The sequence below is a fragment of the Ictalurus furcatus genome, chromosome 4 (genome assembly GCF_023375685.1).
Source record: "Ictalurus furcatus strain D&B chromosome 4, Billie_1.0, whole genome shotgun sequence".
NCBI lineage: Eukaryota > Metazoa > Chordata > Actinopteri > Siluriformes > Ictaluridae > Ictalurus > Ictalurus furcatus.
The window spans coordinates 14,518,681-14,540,000 of NC_071258.1; the positions used below are offsets into that span (position 1 = coordinate 14,518,681).

A 21,320-nucleotide genomic window follows, 5' to 3' on the forward strand; every position below is an offset into this window, starting at 1 on the left:
AAACCGATAACTTTTTAAAATATTAGGCTTTCTACTAAAACGTGTAGGCCTATTGTAGCCTTAATGTGTAATATTGTGTAAATATTGTAAATGTGCAATATTTAGCATGTGTACAATGATAGGCCTATATTGGGCATTTATCATTCACACATTTTATTAAAATTGTCATTAGATTCAGTTGACATTATAGGCCTTTTGAGTTGCTGAGATTTGGAATAAACCCACTTAAGTTCATTTGTCCAGCAAAAGAATTTAATAATAAATATAACATTAATAACAGTGGGGTGTGAGTAATAAAATAAATTTTAAAAAATCAAGGTCCCCTTGTCTACAGTATGCCTCATACTGTAGGCCCATGCCGGTCCCAAAAACCCCTTTGAAAACCATGGTTCTAGACCATTGCACCAGCATAACGGATGACCCCTCTAACTCATCCCATGGACTCTTCATGCCTCCTGCCATCTGGCAGAAGGTACAGGAGCATCCATGCCATCACCAGCAGACTCTGCAATAGTTTCTTCCCTGAGACAATCAGATTACTCAACATCCTGCTGCCTCTCAACACTTATCTGGGCTAGTCAAACACCTAACCGAGGTGGACTCAACACCACATGCACACCACACTTTACAAAGCTGCATCAGACATTTTATGGAATGATACACTTATTGCTTTTACAGATATACTTATTGATGCTACACTACCAAATAATTTGCAGTTTACAGCCCATATTCTGTGTATTTATTATCCTGTGTATTTATTGTTCTGTTCTTTGTCCTGTTGTTTGTCCTGCACTCGCCTCACACTCTTGTGTATTTGCACGTTATGCAGTCTTGAGATTATGGTCCTGGAGAAACAGCATTTCATTCCAATGTATACAAGTTTTATAGAGGAATGACAATAAAAACCCACTTGACTTGACTTGACTAGACTGTAGCTGCTAATTTACTCAAGACTGTCCTTTGTTCACATGTACTTTTATTTATATTACACATACACTGCTACATTTAAGTAGTCAGTCCTACAATTCAGTGACTTTTGTGTCCCCAGTACAGATCATGGTATTTAATATGTAATATGTTAAACAATATAATTTCTAAAAGTCTAATTAAAATAAGTAACACTTTTCAAATGTCAAACATTATGCAGTCTACCCCAATAAACAATTTTATAAATTTTACACTGTTTTTATTCATCAGACACTAGAGGTGTTCCTATGTCGCTAGGGTGGTGCATTCTGTTTTTGTGATGGAGATATGAGGTATAATCATAAAAAAGTTTCAGTCTTTTAATATTGTCTAAAAGTTTTGCGTAAGTCCTCTCTAAACTATAGAGTTTTTTTCCTTATTGGGATTCATTTGATCAGTGTTTATAAGGGTTTTTCACATGTCCTTCAAGTTACTGTCCACCCTGTTATATCTGTCTACACTACATGAAAAATGTCAAATTTGGAAGGATATGGAAATAAACTCCCACTTAACTTTAAGTTTGTCAGATGTATGAGGATAAAAACAAACCCGGGTTACACAAAACAGTAAACAAACAACCATGTAGCTCAAGCCAGCGGACATGTTCAGGAATCCGTGAAGTGAACTGAATATTATAGTTGAAATTCAGCTCGTTGTGAGGACTGCTGGCTGTCCTCCTGTGTCAGGGCCATTCATGGGGGGGGGGGGGGGGGGGCTGGCTGTATTGTAGGTCACAGCAAACTACATTGCTGCAAAAAAAAATACAGACTAAATTAAACAACCTAATATAAAAATTAACCAAACAGTGGTAATATATAATAACTGCATATTTAACTAGCTATTTTTGAAAATGATTTCACAAAATAATTTTGATTTTAATTATTTTTCTACAATATGGAGATTTATCTTACCACATTATTCTGAACACCTACACTATCATATGCTGACATAATGACTAAAGTTCAATACAATTACTATCGTTCAATACAATTACCTAGCAAATCAAGAAATATCAACCAAACAGCATTGCAGGACATAAAAAAAGTTTATTTAAGGAGTTTTTTTTTTTTTTTTGTACAGTACAGGCACTAAAGAAATTGAATGCAAATAAGTGTCCAATTAAAAACAGTTACAATAGTAAACCAAATTTGGAGAAAAAAAGCAATAAAAATAAATGGGTGCATAGCAAACAGTCAATATGAAAACTATATTCAAGAATAAAATAGTCCTTAATCTCAACCATTGTGCAAAGTGGTATTACTACTGATATCTTCTCTTTTGTCTGACTTAATGGCACAGGTACTAAGAGGTACAAAGTACAGATCTGCTTGCAATATGTTCCACAGGTAGGAACAGTCAGTGTATGTGTGTGTGTGTGTGTGTGTGTGTGTGTGTGTGTGTGTGTGTGTGTGTGTGTGTGTGTGTGTGTGTGTGTGTGTGTGTGCCACTTAAATTCAATACCTCCGAAGGCCTTCCAAAGAAATGTCTGATTGGATGAGGGTGCAACCAAAAGTACAGGCCTGAGATTTTAAATTTTTTACAAGAAACTTTTTCATGGTCCCAGGATGCAGATCTGCATTTGGATCTAGGACTGGTTCCTCAAAGTTGGACTCACTAAAACACCACTGAGCAGAAACACAGTCAGACCTTTCAGCCCTGCAACTACTAACAGAAAAAGTTACTCCAGGATGCCTTACTTTAGTGCACATCCTGGCCAAACAGCCCACTTGGGTGAGAAAACAGTTAGGATATATTTTATAGCACACTGACAACAGTATATCTCTTTAAGAAACACCTAGCACAGTGGAATGGAGCAATGGCTCAATTATGTTTAAATTGTCCAAAAGATGAGATCTAGGCATAATATTTTATATTCATCATGTCAGTAGTACCTTTACGTGACAAGGATCCCACATCTTTGCTTGCCAAGATGTTGACAAATTCAGCACTATAATCACAAGCCATTGGCATATAAAGCTGCTGGTTCTGCTGAAAATGCCTCATTACTTGAACTTCAATGTTTCTGGTGTTGTTATGATAGTACCCTAACATTTCATTGAATCTCTCAAAAGAATAGCACCAAAATTAATAGACAGGTCCATACTCTAAGCTATAGGAGCTTCACAAGTACTGCACAGAGCTATTTCCAGTTGTCTGCTCTGCAACCTTGTTTTCATCTGCTGTTAATCCCAAATGTTCAAGGTGCTGCTCCTTGATAAAGTCTCACTCATGGTCATAATCACTGTCTCTCTGTTTCACTGGACTCGAGGAAAAACATGAGCTCATCGTAGTCATCATCTTTAAAATAATAAGAAAAACATTTTAGCAATCACAGACTCTGTTAAAGCTGTGGCAAATAAACCAAGGTAAAAAAAAAAAAGAGAAGTGTAATTTTAGGAATTTGACTGATGTTCTGATTAATGTTTTACTTTTCAAAATGCTATCAGCCTTTTCAGTGGTTATCAGTGGTTAAGTTACTGTTACTGTATGTTTTGCAGTTGCTGGAGTCCAGGTCTAAGGTCCTGCAGACAGACTTGGAAAAGAGAACTGTGGGAGACAGCGACTGTGGGCATGATGTCTCATGAAGAAGATGGGTTGTTCATTGGAGGCCAGTGTGGGTTGTTAAACCACCAGCACGGAGAAGCCCACAAAAGTTAGCTCTGTGCCAGGAGCTATAGAAAACCCTGGATGCAGACCAATGCTTTGCTGGCACCCAACACTTTCATGTGATGGCAAGTGAGAGAGGGTCAGAGGGGAGTTCATTATGGAATTCTAATTGCACCTCCTGATATTGCTTTAGAGTTTTCCGATAATTAATACTTTCTAAAAAAAAATTGTTGGTAGTATTATATATATATATATATATATATATATATATATATATATATATATATATATATATATATATATATATATATATATATTCACTTAGGGGTGTACTCACTTTGGTTGCCAGTGGTTTAGACATTAATGGCTGTATGTTGAGTTATTTTGAGGGGACAGCAAATTTACACTGTTATAAAAGTTGTACACTCACTACTTTACATTGTAGCAAAGTGTCATTTCTTCAGTGTTGTCACATTAAAAGATATAATCTTTCAATATTTATATATAAATATATATTAAAAGATATATATTATATATATAATGTATGTATGCATTGCATAAAATTATCTTTTGCTTAAAGACGTATTTAAGTGTCTAAGTGTAAATTTTAGTAAAAGTGTACTTGCCAAACAACTACCAATGTACTGTCTTTAAAATTTATCACTGAACCATGTACCAAGGTCTTTGTTGGACACAATGCATAACCATGCAAGACCATTTTCAACATTTTTGGCAAGAAATTTGAGACAGTGATCAAAAATGTACATGTCTTGGAGGTATGAAAATGGCCTCAGAAAGGACAAGCAATCATACTGATACTGTACGAGCCATCAGGAATGTCAATCTAAAAGCAGCAGCTACAAGAGTCCTGAAAAAAGTGACTCAGTTCATTTTAACCCTTGAAGCATAGATTATTTAAAACGCCAGGGTTGTTGAAAGATGTTGCTTATAACAACTGACCCTTTTCATAAAAGTTGGAAGTACATAGACACAGGGTAAAATAATTTGCTCTAGCCCTTGCAGCCAGTTGTTTACCACAGAAACACAATTATTGTCAAATATAGCATTATCATCAGCTGCATTTGCAATGGAAAGGATGGAGAGACTATTGCAGAGACTGACATACACTAAGCAACAAAGTTGATTAAAGCAGGGTTCCCAAACTTTTCCAGGGCAAGGCCCCCCAAATGGCATTAACATTTGACCGAGGCCCCCCTTTTGCAAGATGTCATTAAAACACATTAAAAATACAGACTTCTGAATATATCCACCTTTTTATTTATTTATTTATTCATAATTATCTCTTTCATCTTTACATTACATTACATTAGGAATTGACTGTGTGTGTGTGTGTGTGGTTGTCTGAGAGTGAGAATCATGTATTTATTTATTTTTCACACCAAATTGTTGCGGTCCCCTGGGCGCCCCCTGGCGGCCCCCACTTTGAAAACCACTGGATTGAAGGATATTATTTATTTGTGGAAGAATTCACCCACAGCTATCTGAGTAAGGTAACATTTTCTGACATTAGCATTGATGATGAGTATATACATCTGCAGTCACAATTGACACGTGTGTATGTGTTCTTTCACACTTACAACACTTCTGTTAATTTCCATTTCCCATATAAAAAAATATTAGCTATTTATTTAGCTATTAGTTAGTAATTTCAGCTGTTGTTGATAGCTCAAAAAGTTATCATCGCAGCTAACATTAGCTAACTGTATTTCTAGTTAATTCAGAGCTGAATGATGAATATTTTTGTTTGTTCAGTGTCAAGTAGTCGACAGCAAGGTGGGAATTAGTGCTAAAATGCTGCAAGTTGATGCGGAACAAAGAGCCACACAAACTTGGCTTGAGGGTGTGTCAGATAAGCTTTGTTCGGATAGAGAAGTTGTACTCACTGCGGTTGCATTGAGGTTTATTTGCTTCTAAACTCTACATGAGCTGATATTTTAAGCTTTGAGCTACCTTTGTTGTAATGAAACGTTTCTGACTTCATCCCTCCTGATTGCTTTAACCCTTTGTTTGCTCTGCTCTTCATTTTCATCAAGAAAGCAATGAAGGCTATTTTTGTTTAGAATTGTACCTCAAAAGACACTGCAAAAGCTCTTACTCTTTGAATGTAGATGAAGTAAAGTTACACTGTGAAGGCTACTTATGACAACAAGGACAAAGAAGTGTGAAAGGGGCCCATTGAGGAACTATAAAGCATGTAAATTGTAACAATAATAAGTGTTTTGAGAACCCGGTCACGACATCATAGAAGTCTGTGTTGCAAATCACAAATCTGCCACATATGAGCCAATGAATGCCACTTACTTCATGGGTGAAACGTGAATATTAAAAAAAAAAAAAAGGTTCAAAACAGCTTTTGAGCTAGCTAGCCTGCTTTGTTTGATAGCTATTAAAATGAAACCATGCTGAGATTAATTACTGTGAAAAAAGTGTAGACCCAAGGGAGATGTGGAAAGCTGTCACCACCTCCAACAATGCAAGTAACAGCACCAGGGTGGAAAAATAATTGTCAGGAGTGCCACAAAGATGGGGTAAAAGGGGAGTGAATCATTTGAAGGGCCCAGAAACTTGGGTTTTAACACACTGTAAGAGACATTTGGAGTGGAGTGGAATACTCAGTGTAAATTTAAGACTGTACACCGTATCTAGCAAAGCATAAAACCTTGGTGTAGTTTTGGACAACCAATCAGCATTTCTCTCCACTGAGGCCACTCAGGTGCATGTTCAGTGCCTTGTCATCTTAAAATTGGACTACTGCAACTCACTCCTGGCAGATCTTTCCATGAATACATGCATGGCCCTGCAACTCATCCAGAATAATCCCCTTTATATATTGTCTTGGCTCCTTGAAACTGTCTGTATCAGATTTAAAACACCGATGTTTGCTTGCAGTGCCAAATGGACCAACCTCCACCAACATGGACATTTATTAAACCTTACTTTGAACTGTCTGAACAGCTCAGTCACTGAGTATTTTCAAAAGAAGACTAAAGACCAATTTCTTCACTAAGCACTTAAATGGTAAATACGAGCAAAGAAGGCTGGGAAAAAATTGTCTTTATTGTTTAACCTTTTGATCTTTTGTTAAAAAGATACTTATGCTCATTTCCACCATCAGGGCAATAATTAAGAAGTTCCACTCAACTGGAAATATTATGAATCAACCTGGAATTGGATGTTGTCTATATTGTCTCAATGCACTGTGAAGAGGATGGTTCAAATGGCCCAAAAATTTACAAGGATCTCAGCTGGAGAATTGCAGAAGTTAGTTGCGTCTTGGGGTCAGAAAGTCTCCAAAATTACAATCCAAAATCACATACATCACCACAAGTTGTTTAGATGGGTTTCAAGTAAAAAGCCTCTACTCTCATCCAAAAACATACTCAAGCATCTTCAGTTTGCCAGACACTACTGGAACTTCAAATGGGATCGGGTTCTATGGTAACACAGAGAGGTAGCCATATGGTCATGCCCACAGTTAAATATGGTGGTTGCTCTTTAATTAATGTTTTAGGGATATTTTTCTGCAAGAGGACCTGGACATTTTGTTAGGATTCATGGCATCATGGACTCCATCAAATATCACCAGATATTAAATGAAAACCTGAATGCCTCTGTCAGAAAGCTTCAAATGGGCCGTGGTTGGATCTTCCAGCAGGACAATGATCCAAAACATACATCAAAATCAACACAAAAATGGTTTACGGACCACAAAATCAAGGTCCTGCCATGGCCGTCACAGTTCCCTGACTTGAAACCCATAGAATACCTGTGGGGTGAACTGAAGAGGAGAGTCCACCAGCATGGACCTCAAAATTTGAAGGATCTGGAGAGATTCTATATGGAGGAATGATCTCAGATCCCTTGCCATGTATTCTCCAACCTCATCAGGCATTATAGGAGAAGACTCAGAGCTGTTATCTTGGCAAAGGGAGGAAGCACAAAATATTGACTAAAAGGGTGCCAAGGTGTTGCACACCTATATTTAACAAAGCTATTTAAAATAATAATAATAATAATAATAAAGCTATGTTTTGTTTGCAGTTGTTTGACATCCATGAGAGTAGAGTATTTTTGTGATTTTTTTAAATCAAAAGGTTAAACAATAAAGGCAATTTTTTACAGCCTTCTTTGCTCATATTTACCAAGGGTGCCAATATTAGTGGAGGGCACTGTATATATTAATGTAAACCTCGGCCCTACCCCCTCAATCCAGGGTCCCAATGGTCTGACGACCAAGAGAGTCATGAAAAACTTATTTTCTTTGTTTCTTTTCAAACAGTGACTTTTTCCTGTTGATATTTCTTTATGTTTTGGGTTGTGTTGCAGAATACAAACACATTTCAAATGTACAAACAATTCAATAACTCATAAATCCACAAAATATTGATAGTTTAAATTTATGGATTTGGATTTAAGATACATAAATTTGCTTGAATAATAACAAAATGTACATTGATTTGATAGTTTATTAAGTGTAATACTGTATGTTTGAGAGAAAGAAATTGTCTGCAAATACCTGCTAATTATTCTGATGACAGTCTCAAATACTATATCCACACTTGTTCCATTAAACTGCATCTCAGTGTTGTACGGCAACTGCTCAGTTGCCAACAAGAAGGCCCTCCAGCGAGTGGTGAAAACTGCTCAATGCATTATCGGTGTCCAGCTCCCAAGAATTACAGAATCCACAATAAACGTTGCCTGTGTAGGGTGAGAGGCATCATCAAGGGCCCCTCTCATCCCAGTCATGGACTGTTTATTCTCCTCCCCTCAGAGAGGTTCTACAAGAGCCTATACTGTCACACCTGCAGGCTTAGGAATAGCTTCCTTCCCTCTGCTGTCAAGCTTCTGAACTCAGCCAAAACCCCCGAACTAGATCATTTGTGGCTTAAAATCTTCTCAAACATCAGCAGCATTATAACCTTTGTACCCGCATTTTCACTCTTTCACACTAATTTGAATTTTTGAATTTGTCACCACTATTTTGTTAAACGAGTGACAAAATTGTTCATTTTTGATACGGTCTGATTGCTATGTTGTACAGAAATATAGTATGTTAAGTATGACTGTTATGAAACAAATTCATGAATTTAAATAATCACACAAATCTTTCCCTTATTGTAAATACATCATGCCCAATTGTCTCAAGCCATCATGACATCCATTTTGCCTTGCTCTATTGGTGTACTTTTAAATTCTGAAGCAGACTGCCGCAAATTAAATCATACCCATAAGGTTGGAATAATTAAACTTAACTCTTTTACAGCAAATGCTGTAGAGCTCATCAAAAGAAGAAAAGGTTTTTGGTGCCAAACATTCTATTTACATTCATCATTTGTATTCAGTGGTTTAACCATTTTTTTGTTTGTTTTACCAATTCGAAGAATAGCACAGAAAATGTTGTGATCCCTTCAACAAACACAAAAAACCTGTAAGAGCTGGACACTGTGTGTTGTTTCAATTGAACTGGCTGATCTCTTGGTGAAAAACAAATGCAGAAGTGAACCCTGGAATGGCTGTCCAATATGTCACTCTGAGGCTGGCAATAAACCCAAGGAATCCAGTACTGAGGTGGAACAAAGTAGAGACTTTGAAATAGAGACAGAGAATATGTCTCTATAGAAGGCATCAACAAGCTTTACATCCACATCCATCCACATGGCCCCTCAACCTCATTCAAGTGGCCTTTAGAGGGTTGACATTTGCTGGGTGCCTTTCAGACATGGCTTGAATCGGATTCTAGCACCAGATACAGGAAGCTGCGGGCATCATTAAAACATCAACAGCAAAGTTCTTCAACAGCAAGCAGACCTAAATAGGCTTGAATCAGTGAGGTTTCACTTGCTGCTCTGAGCTAAAATCTCTCTAGTACTTAATATGTTAATAACAACATGACATGTAGCCCTCCAGTGGTTGATTTCCTGACCAGGAATTGAACCCAGGCCATGGGAGGGAGAGTGGCACACTCTAGCCACTAGACCACCAGGGAACCAGTACAGGGAATTTTCTATAATTTTTCAAAATACTGAGTAGTAAAATTTATGATTTTCTAAAATTTTAAATGTTATAATTAAAAGTAGCTAGGATATATATTATAACTTACAAATACCTTAATTTAAGCTTAACAATAAAGTCTTTCAAATGTTGTTATTCAACAAAGAAACACATAAAATTGTAAATATAGTAAAGTTTCCTGTAAGGAGAACATTTATCTATTGAAGGAGCATTAAAGCTATCTTTTAAGCTTTCTGCTATGGGAAAGTCTTTTGGGGAGATGACTTGTTTTTTGAAATTTGTTAGTAACATGTCAAGCTGCATTTTTTCTTTTATTTTATTAACTTCAGGAGAGGGAGAACTAGTAGGAACTAACCTGTGGTATACATGGAATCAAACTGTTCCTAGGGCCAATTAAATAACAGGACCTTTTAGCAGGAATACCTTAATCACCTGTTGCAAAGAGAAGTACTGGGGTGTTTTAACCCTCAGCGGAATATTGCTTATGTCTTGTTTGTGTGTGTGTGTGTGTGTGTGTGTGTGTGTGTGTGTGTGTGTGTATTGTTGTTGTTTTTTTCTTTTTTGCTAAGTCACATGCTCATACAAAACACAGTGGGGTGTTATAGGAAAAATCAACAATATGGTGGTGTGATGCTTGACGTGTTGGGTTATTTTCCTATCTTCCTTCTTTAATTCCTTTATTGAAGAGCTGGTTCCCCTTATAAAAATGGTATGGTACATTTTATCATATATAAAGCCTGTTCTCCCATACACACAGTTTGTGGTACTATAGTGAGGCATTCAAGAGGAAAATATGGCTCTTTCATGGATTCTGATTGGCAGCAAACCATTTGCTTCTTTCCTCCAGAAATTGGGCTTAGCTAGTTTTAACAAGCAGTAATCTCTTATCTTTGCCCCCACTGTTGTGGCTCAGTGGTGCACCAGTAGAGAAGAGAAAGCCCTTAACTTGAGTGGTTCCTAGATATACTCTGTAGGGCATCTCCTGTGCTCACTAAAAGACGAACGGCTTGGCATTCAGTCCCACTCGAGCTGCTGTCCAACAGCGCTTTCACCAAAAGAGCCACTTCATGGAAATGGCTAATGAGCTCAAACAGGCACATTCAGAGCCATCAAATGCAACCCAGGCAATCAACATTAGATCAGTGAAGAGTCTCAGACCTTTGAGTCCATTTAACCAACAAGAACTGATGATTATTACTTACAAACATATGTATATCAGGTATGACAGAATGATCAGGCTATCATATGCAGCTCAGTGTTATCATATTGCTAATTGACCTGCTGGGGCTCAACAGACTGTTTGGAAAACAGGGTGCATTGAACAAATTGAAAAACTGAGATCCAATTTAAACCCCTATGAGGACTGCTGCTTAATGTCATGCTGCCCTTGCTTTAGCTCTCCTCGCCCACTCTCTCATTAAAGTACTCCCACACTCTATGGAGTGTCTTGCCAGACTGTTAAAACCATTCAAATATTGAATAAACTGCAGACACGTCTTTAGGTCAGTGTTCAAATTCATATTGCAGATACAGTAAAAGCAAATAATTTATACAGAAAGACACACAAATCACATACAAGAGACTTCTACAGTTACTTTTGAAACACACTTTTAACTGAAATGTAATTATACTTATATTACTGTAGGTTAATTTGGTTTTGTCTGGGTTTGAAACAACTGTACAAGGCAAAAAGTGACCATTGCTAAAATATTTATTTAATTGAAAACTACAGTTGGATGTGATTTTTAAGATAAACACACATAAGATTTGTTCTTTGGACCTTGGCAGCACTTTATGACATCTTCTCTCTCTGAGGCTGCTCTGGGGAGATGCCTTTCAGATAATATACCCAGGAGAGGCCTGTGCCATGGCCCTCTGTGCGTGGACTTGAGATGATAAGTTTTCCTGTGCAGGGGGTCTTGGAGCCTGGCTGTGGGCTCTCAAAGCTCACAATGATTTGGTGAGTCTTCTTTGAACGTATGGTGTCCATGCCCTTGAAGGTGAAGGCTGGGTTGTCCACTTGGCAAGAAAAGGCTGTGGTCTCCATGAAGACATTCTTGAAGGGGATGGAGATGTTGGAACCAGCACGGATGGCAAAGGGGCCCTGGGCTTTGGGAGGTGTGCATGTTCCATACAGAGGGAACACATAAACCCCTCCAGTGCTGGATGATAGTGTCAATAGACCCCGCACCTCACCTAACTGGCAGGGCTCAAAATACACCTCCACACTGACATCTGTGCCTGCTTGGGAGCTCGCCGCCACTGGCATTAAATTCTTTTCCACAACGAAGTCCGGACGGTCTGTCTGAAGTTTAGATGGATTAACAGGTATATATGTGAGTGGCAGGAACTAAAGTAATCTTTTTTGTCCCATATTTACATATCTGATATTTCTGAAAAAAGGGAATTTATTCACAGTCATATTTCATATTTCTAACCTAAAATGAGCAAAATATAATCTCTGTAATCTGAACATTATTTTTCAAAATTCAAGCCAAGCACTAATGTTTTGTTGGAAAACCCTTTTAGTATATTTTTGGTGAAATATGGGTCAAATTCTGTCATTTTGGCCCAAACAAAACAGGTTAAGATAAACTTAATCCTGTGGTATATTGTACAGAAAGAGTGACTTGCAAAAGAAAGAGTGAAACTGGAACATACAATCTAATGGAAATTTCAACAAAGATGTACCTTGCAGGTGTACTCAGCCTTGACACGGGAATAGCTGGTGAACTTGGCAGTGAGGTACTGACCATTGCCCAGTGGTGCTCTGAAGTAAAGGGGTTTCTCAGGAGGAGCAGGAAGCGCACGGAGCAAAAGCTCATAGTTGAAATAACCCAGTTCATTGTTATGCAGCATGAGCCGTGCTGTAGTTTCACCTGAACGCAGAGGCTGGTACTCAAACCTCAAGGTTTCCTGTTCAAGAGAGAGAGACAGACAGAGAGAGAGCATTAACAGAAGTCCTTTGAAAATGGCGACTTCAAAAACTTCACAACAAGAGGCAGCAAATGAATTCTATATGTCTTTACTCACTGGTCAATTATGTTAAGTGAGAAGACAATCACCAACCACTTTTACAACTTTGGTGAAGAAAAAAACTAAAACAAGTGATACCGTAGAGAGTGCAGGCACTGAGAACTGAGACTGCATGTTGACATCCGTATTGCGGCACTCAGTTGTGAACAACAGGTTGGTGGGTAAAGGATTTTCCAAGTTCACACAGCCTGAAGTCATCTGCCTAACCACTGTAACCATCTCAATTGTGCTGATCACTCCTGGAGGTGTAGCCTTGAAGTTGAGATAGTAGAACTGGTATTCCCCGGTGGCCTCATTTTTAAAGGTTAGCTGTGGAATTAAGAGGTATGTCTGTAGGTATGGAATTGTTAAAATATTTAACAAAGTTTAAAACATAAAAGAAACCAGTTATGCTTGACTTATTCATACTATATAATGCCAATTATTAGCATGGATGGAATGTGTAGGTATTGTATTGATTTGTGTATTCCTAAGAAGTTGGTCGAATTAGTATAGACTGTAGTGGGGTTTGGCACTACTTTGGCGTTGCATTGGCACTCCTTGTAGCTGAAGAAGGAGATTTTGTAGTCCCGTTTATTCAACGCTGACACATCCACATAATCAAGCCCCTTCAGTGAGATCGTGCTGTCAGGACGTTCGGGTTTAATCATCTCAACTATAGCATGGAATCTGCACAGCAGGAGTTAGACCTGTATTATTTTTTTTATTATTATTTGTTGCTGAATACAGTAAGTCTGTGTATGTGTGTAGTACCTCTGAGATTTGGACAACCAGTTATGAACAGGGACAATCTCTGTGTAGGATGTCTTGCAAGGTACTTCACGGCTGATTGTGCTCACGGCTTTAGGTGGCTCTGCTGTGCCCTGTAGGGTGTACAGCATGCCCGAACCATCGGGGAAAGAGAAAAACATGGAGCCCTAGACCAAACATAAAAGCACATTCACACTCAGCATTTTACATTCAGCTCCATGAAAATGGAGGTCGATGTTAAAGGAGAATGTGCTATATTTTGGATAGTTTCTCATGTACTCTTCAGTCTGTACAAGTAAAACTAACTGATATCCTAATTAGATAACATCACAAATTGTCTGAAGTAGAGTTCAAAGACATTTCAGAGAGAACGGACATTAAAAGACATAGCTGGTAATTCCCTTTCAGAATTAAACTGTATGTTCCTTAAGAGAAGTGGTTAAAAATGTTAATTAAACTGTCAAACAGGGATTCCCGGCTTGCCCATGTTCCGTCAGGTTACTCAAGCTAAACCAAATGATTTCTGGTAGAGAGAGATTTACCAGGTGCTTTTTACCATCCGTGGTCATGGCCATGGGCTTATAGGTGATCTCGTAGGCTTTATTTTGCTGGTATGGCTCAATGACGAGGGAAAGTAAAGCACTCCAATATTCACCCTCAATCAAAGGCTTCAGGCACCAGCGCTGGTTAGTATTATTAGACAGAGTCACAGACTGAGTGCACTGACTACGGACCTGACACACAAAATTCAGCACCTGTAGAGGGGGAAAGAGAGAGAATATACATATAGGTCACAGATCGATAAAAGACAATTAATACCTATGATATTCACACAGAGACAATGTTTTACCTGATTGGCTACTGGGAGAACAACGCAGGAGCCAGCAAGGGTGAGGGTTACAGGCTTGCCCCCCTCTATAGAGCAGAAAAGGTTATCATAGCACAGCTCCTGCTTGACCTCATCAGGAGCAAAGGTCACCACCAAAGGCACCTCCATTCCTGGGCAAATGTAACCTTCAGCAGGGCAGATACTGAAGTCTGGAGCAAAAGCCTTTGCATCCCACTTGAACCTGATACAAAATACACACAAGGTCTTTAAAAAGGTATGCAAAGTAAGAATCCAAAATTCTTGATTTGCCAGAGCATAGTAATTACTGCAAAAGTAATAATAAAAAAACATATAAACCACAACAATACATAAAATATGTGTACAAGAGAAAAACTAATTAGAAAGTTTATGCTTAGAATGTACTTAATTATCAAATCAGGTAAATGATTACATCTGTAAAGAGAGAATTTTATTGAATATACTCATATCATGGTAAAACAAACTATTATTTGATAATGTATTCAGGGACATTATGAATAGTAAAAAAAAAAGAACAGAATGAAGAGTAGCACTTATTTCATTTTCTACAGTGGGAGTGTCAGCTTGAAGAACTATTTTTCTTCTTCCTCTTAATCACAACAAATTCAGCATTGTAATTCATAAATTGTGCCGTTGCTGTCTTTTTCCTACTCCCAACAAATGTCTGTTGAGTAGAATCTGGAACTTTGTAAAAGGGTTTATTATCTGATGAGGCATGTTAAATGAAGTAAAATGCTGAACCATGTATTAATGTCGCCTTTCAGGATTGGAGTCGGACCTCCCTGCTCAAGAGCATACTATGCACAAGATGGTGGATATGAATATGTATATGTATATATGCACCTAGCCCCAATGTCTCCTGTATTTTGCAGCATAATATGACGTGTGGCTTGGCAGTGCTGGGCCACTGCTCCAAAGGACAAGTAGTTCTGGTCCAGTGTGACCTCCACACCCTGGCAGCAGCCTTTCAGCACCAGTAGGGGGCGTATGGTGCCCAAACACTTCAGCTGCACCTCCTCGCTGAATGGGGCCATGCGTTGCTGAGGGCTGAAGAGCACCTCCACCACACACTTTCCCCCTCCACCCTTCAGCGTCACCTTTCTACTTGGATTCACTGACAGGACCTGAGGAACATGCATACACATTCTAGAGTGGGATAGATCATTTGCATAATTGGTTTGTGTGTGTGTGTGTGTGTGTGTGTGTGTCCATTGTTAAATTAGTGATTGTCTAGAGCATCCTTGGGCTTTTGAAATGCACCATACCAATTAATCTTCAGTTGTTCATTGATATTAAAGCATATTATTCACTAACAATTTGACTTACTGTGAACTACAATGAAATGAATAGGACAGGTATGAAATTAAGGAATATACTGTAAGTCAGACAGGTTAGGTCTGTGTGTCTATGTGTCCTACCTTAGAGTTCAGTAGAGGCTGTGCAGAGGGTGTGAAGAGGAGAGAGAAGGTCAAGGAAGACAGACTGTTGTTTATCAGGGGGATGAGCTTCTTGCTCCTCTGGCCCACCTGTAGAGTTCCAAGCTTCACAGTCTTTAATTTTGGATCCTCTACGTCAATCTAGGAAAACCAGACCCTGATGAGAATATTATCTAAAATTATGTAAACAGATCAGAAATGCTTGATGTCATGCAGGCCACTGACAGTGCACTGTAAATTCTCTTTCTCACCTTCATCTTAATTCCTTGCCCCATGATCTCCACTACCTGCATGGAATACTCGTTTATCTCAAAGACCACCTTTTCATGGTAGGGCATTGGTTCTCGTGGGTAGAACGTGAAAGGCACCTCCATGCTACCACCAGGGGGCAGCACATCAGGTATGAAGCTCACTTCCAGAAAAGGGGTGTTGGAGAATAAACAGTCCACACTATAATAAATGAAGAGGAAACATACTCTTAATATTTTTTTTAAAAACCACAAAAAATTAACGAGTTATAGTTTATGCATGATGACCCCCACCATTTACCTGATTCCTCTTTCCCCTTTGTTACTGATAAGCAGTGTGCATGTGGCAGGCACCATGCCAGCAGAGTAAATGAAGGTCTTTCCAAAGTTGTACTTGAGGAAAGAAAACTCCAGGCCCAGGCTGGTGGTAGAACCCAGCAGTCTGCAACGGAAAACAGGGCCGTCCTTTACCTACAGAGTAGAATGAATCAAAAGCATGAATCATAAAACCTTGCAAAGTCACTAAACATGAATATACAAAAATGAAATATAAAAAAAGATGTAAAAAAAAAATCAATAACAATAAATAAAAGACAAAGAGGGAAAAAAAAGAAACAGGATGCCTTGATTAAGAAGCCCATATCTTTGAGGTCACACTTCTTCAGGGGGAAGAAGCTGAGGATGCAACGATTCTGTTGTCCCACGAGCACTACAGCTGTTGTGGACTCCACCTGCAGGTGGCATTGCAGCTCTTCAGGTCCTGTTATCTCATACTGCACATCCACATTGAATCTCCCTGGGTTGGACACCACAAAGGCACACGTGGACTTACTACTCAGCTCCACCTATCCAAAAGAAAAGAATGAAACAAAGATACACATTTTGTATTAACTTCTTCCTCAAACAATCCAAGTCTAATGAACATATAAAATAAACCGATAAAAGATATATATATATATGTGTATATACAGTGAGGGAAAGAAGTATTTGATCCCCTGCTGATTTTCTACGTTTGCCCACTGACAAAGAAATGATCAGTCTATAATTTTAATGGTAGGTTTATTTGAACAGTGAGAGACAGAATAATAACAATGAAATCCAGAAAAACGCATGTCAAAAATGTTATAAATTGATTTGCATTTTAATGAGGGAAATAAGTATTTGACCCCCTCTCAATCAGAAAGATTTCTGGCTCCCAGGTGTCTTTTATACAGGTAACGAGCTGAGATTAGGAGCACACTCTTAAAGGGAGTGCTCCTAATCTCAGCTTGTTACCTGTATAAAAGACACCTGTCCACAGAAGCAATCAATCAATCAGATTCCAAACTCTCCACCATGGCGAAGACCAAAGAGCTCTCCAAGGATGTCAGGGACAAGATTGTAGACCTACATAAGTCTGGAATGGGCTACAAGACCATTGCCAAGCAGCTTGGTGAGAAGGTGACAACAGTTGGTGCGATTATTCGCAAATGGAAGAAACACAAAAGAACTGTCAATCTCCCTTGGCCTGGGGCTCCATGCAAGATCTCACCTCGTGGAGTTGCAATGATCATGAGAACAGTGAGGAATCAGCCCAGAACTACACGGGAGGATCTTGTCAATGATCTCAAGGCAGCTGGGACCATAGTCACCAAGAAAACAATTGGAAACACACTACGCCATGAAGGACTGAAATCCTGCAGCGCCCGCAAGGTCCCCCTGCTCAAGAAAGCACATATACATGCCTGTCTGAAGTTTGCCACTGAACATCTGAATGATTCAGAGGACAACTGGGTGAAAGTGTTGTGGTCAGATGAGACCAAAATGGAGCTCTTTGGCATCAACTCAACTCGCTGTGTTTGGAGGAGGAGGAATGCTGCCTATGACCCCAAGAACACCATCCCCACCGTCAAACATGGAGGTGGAAACATTATGATTTGAGGGTGTTTTTCTGCTAAGGGGACAGGACAACTTCACCGCATCAAAGGGACGATGGACGGGGCCATGTACCGTCAAATCTTGGGTGAGAACCTCCTTCCCTCAGCCAGGGCATTGAAAATGGGTCGTGGATGGGTATTCCAGCATGACAATGACCCAAAACACACGGCCAAGGCAACAAAGGAGTGGCTCAAGAAGAAGCACATTAAGGTCCTGGAGTGGCCTAGCCAGTCTCCAGACCTTAATCCCATAGAAAATCTGTGGAGGGAGCTGAAGGTTCGAGTTGCCAAACGTCAGCCTCGAAACCTTAATGACTTGGAGAAGATCTGCAAAGAGGAGTGGGACAAAATCCCTCCTGAGATGTGTGCAAACCTGGTGGCCAACTACAAGAAACGTCTGACCTCTGTGATTGCCAACAAGGGTTTTGCCACCAAGTACTAAGTCATGTTTTGCAGAGGGGTCAAATACATATTTCCCTCATTAAAATGCAAATCAATTTATAACATTTTTGACATGCGTTTCTCTGGATTTTTTTGTTGTTATTCTGTCTCTCACTGTTCAAATAAATCTACCATTAAAATTATAGACTGATCATTTCTTTGTCAGTGGGCAAACGTACAAAATCAGCAGGGGATCAAATACTTTTTTCCCTCACTGTATATATATATATATATATATATATATATATATATATATATATATATATATGTATATGTGTGTGTGTGTGTGTGTGTGTGTATAAAATTGCACAGTTTTCTCCCTGTTCAATTTACAAAATAATTAGGACATTCCACTAAAATTAGATCAACTATCTATTGAAATGTCAAAACTTAGTGGGAGAATTTTTTTTTTTTTTTTTTAAATCTCCAGACCCTTTTTCAAGGTGACTTATAGTATACTTTCAGATGAATATGCTGTTTCATAGCTTATATCATAGCTCACCTGTTTGAAGTCCACAAGATGACTATTAGCAGCAGAGAGTTCGGTCATGGCCCCTTCTGGACTCTCATATTGGACACAGACATTCATGTTATAACCATCCCCTTTCACGTTCATAGTGAGTGGCTGAATTTTTCCTCTGATCACCATGCGCAGGTTAAATGTCACCACACCCTCCTGTGTAGGTGTGAAAGATATGGCCACTGGGAACCTAATAGACAAACAGCATGTACATACCTAGTGACTATTTTCTCATCATTTAGCTTTTATTTCCATCACTGGTAATAGGACTGTGGTGCTGTATGGTGCTGAGAGTGCCTTACTTGTCTCTGGGGGGTATTGTCCCTTGCATGGGCTTCAGTATCAGGCTGTCTTTGAAAGACTTTGAGTGCCGAGAGACCTCCTCAACGGCAAAGTGGAAAGGTTGGTCTTCTTCGTTCACCACATGCACAATTTTATGGACCTCCCGACCTACATGTGTACACATTCATGCATGATATTCAATATGAAATTCCCTATAGTTACTTATGGTTTTACTATGATACTACCACAGTTTTACTCGGGTACCTATGTGGTAGCCATAACCAGTATGTGTTATCATGCTTTTATTACAGTGCTTTACAGTAAACATTTTTATTACATATTTAACAATGATGCTGCCACAGTTTTACTATGGCATTTTATTGTAACTATGGTACTTGGTGGTTTTAGTGTGGCACCATATATTAATGGTCTTATGATACTACAATAGGTTGCCATATGGTTAAAAAAGTGATTGATTATGAACAAATGAACCATGCTATAGTAAGAGAAAGTTTGAACCTCCTTTGGATGTACCAGGTAGAACCTTATTTAGCAACAATACATTCTATAAAATGTTTTCTCTAGCTGCTGAACAAAATGTTTTGATTTTTAGACCACTTCTCCCTACATGAGAGTTTCAGTTTAGGGGAGGTTACTCCTGCCAGCATAAAAGTTAATAAATTCAAGTTCACAAATTTTTACCAGCCTAGCTTGTGAATGATTAACCAGTGTTTCAATTTTATGAGTAATTAATGCAGAAATCCAAACTTTTGGAAAAGGGCTCATAAACCCTTTTCTTGCAAATGTACCATGGTCAAAGCTAGCACAATAAGGAAAAATATATTTGTCCCAAATATATATGCAACCTGGAATATGGTGAAACCTTGATAATTTATTCATATTATCTCATTTCAGGATTAAAATAATTTCAAATGTTTTATAAAATCCATTACAAAAGCATTAACTTTAATATATGATACCATAGGCCTATGTATCATACTGTTCATGCATGGGTACTCTTTTCTAACATAGAACTGTTTGTTATGCTTATTGTTCACTTTTTCAGTTCTGCAAAACATTATGATAACCTCTGCCTAACCTCAACTGGAATCAAATGGAATCTTACCAATAAGTAGGCTGCCGAGATTAAGATGAGCATGATCAATGTACACCACTGGATCTTTCGCTATGCCCACCAGCAGGAAGGGCACACAGAACTTGTGCTCTGGGATTAAGAAGGTCCAGAAGGATTCCACAAAATCCAGCTCTTGGGCGTGATATTTAAATGAGACCTGAGGCAGTCGATTTTTTCAAGGTTAATATAAAAATGTATTAAATGCAGGCTAATTTAAACATATCCAGAAGCATTGTACATACAAGCATCTACTAATTATAATATGCAGTTATTTAATCTATTGTACCTCCACCGTCTTGCCAGGTTGAATGAAGTCCTTTGGTGTAAGGCAGGTGAAGGGTTTAAGCTCAGAGTCTTCACATCTCCACAACAATGAGTATGGCTTGTTGGTGGGATTTACAACACTGAAGGTCCTGCAGAATCAATATGCAAATTATCAACACAATTACTATAACAAAATATCAATTAAGATCACATGATACATATAACTGATTTATATAACTGATCACCTGCAGATAGATGTGCCGACCCCTGTGGATGTGAATTCTATAACTTTGGTGTTGGGATCCAGGATGGCCCTGGGTGTGGACCCCTGGGGGCCAGGCAGCTCAAGGTTCTGTCTGTTATCAGTGAGGTATCCTGAGTCTTCCAGGTGGAAATGGCAGTAAGGCATCATACTGCGTCCGTTCACTGCTATCACAGGACTCTGCTTGTCCTTCAGATTGGGAATGCTGCCAACAAGTCAGTGTAGATGGTGTTAAATGCAACTTGATCTCAGAGCTACTACTAGTACTGGATTGTTAATCAGAAATGGAAAGACACACTATATATCACATATACACAGTGCCAGATGATCTCTACTAATGCCTTAATAGCAATGAGCCTAATTTATTGAGCTGGATATGAGCAGAATTATTCGTAAATCACTTGTATGGGCATTTACACAAGAAATTTGGTATTCATGAAAATCCTATAAATTTATAAAAACTTCATATTCTACTCCTGCTCCTGAGTGTGTGTAAATTTACAAATATGGAGACAAACTAATGTAAATCTCGACTTGATCGACTTCACATTAT

The 21,320-nt window shown here is 38.7% G+C and overlaps 1 protein-coding gene and 1 long non-coding RNA gene across 2 annotated transcripts in view; one reads left to right on the forward strand and one right to left on the reverse strand.

Moving 5' to 3' along the window:
- Nucleotides 1-3: 3 nt before the first annotated feature.
- On the forward strand, nt 4-1,509 carry LOC128606760 (uncharacterized). Its single transcript, XR_008385738.1, has 3 exons — nt 4-595; nt 830-871; nt 1,198-1,509. It is a non-coding gene; the product is annotated as an uncharacterized LOC128606760 (long non-coding RNA).
- A 9,793-nt stretch (nt 1,510-11,302) lies between these two features.
- Nucleotides 11,303-21,320, reverse strand: part of LOC128606758 (hydrocephalus-inducing protein homolog) — a 121,930-nt gene continuing 111,912 nt past the window's right edge. The window contains exons 68-84 of the mRNA XM_053623150.1: nt 20,751-20,972; nt 20,528-20,654; nt 20,233-20,398; nt 19,127-19,274; nt 18,807-19,014; nt 16,571-16,792; nt 16,249-16,418; nt 15,951-16,149; nt 15,682-15,840; nt 15,107-15,387; nt 14,246-14,465; nt 13,938-14,150; nt 13,399-13,562; nt 13,164-13,314; nt 12,724-12,954; nt 12,301-12,525; nt 11,303-11,914 (exon numbers count right to left, since the gene is read on the reverse strand). Of these exons, the coding sequence (XP_053479125.1) occupies nt 11,402-11,914; nt 12,301-12,525; nt 12,724-12,954; nt 13,164-13,314; nt 13,399-13,562; nt 13,938-14,150; nt 14,246-14,465; nt 15,107-15,387; nt 15,682-15,840; nt 15,951-16,149; nt 16,249-16,418; nt 16,571-16,792; nt 18,807-19,014; nt 19,127-19,274; nt 20,233-20,398; nt 20,528-20,654; nt 20,751-20,972 (3,619 nt within the window). The 3' untranslated portion in view covers nt 11,303-11,401. The remainder of the gene's footprint in view (nt 11,915-12,300; nt 12,526-12,723; nt 12,955-13,163; nt 13,315-13,398; nt 13,563-13,937; nt 14,151-14,245; nt 14,466-15,106; nt 15,388-15,681; nt 15,841-15,950; nt 16,150-16,248; nt 16,419-16,570; nt 16,793-18,806; nt 19,015-19,126; nt 19,275-20,232; nt 20,399-20,527; nt 20,655-20,750; nt 20,973-21,320) is intronic.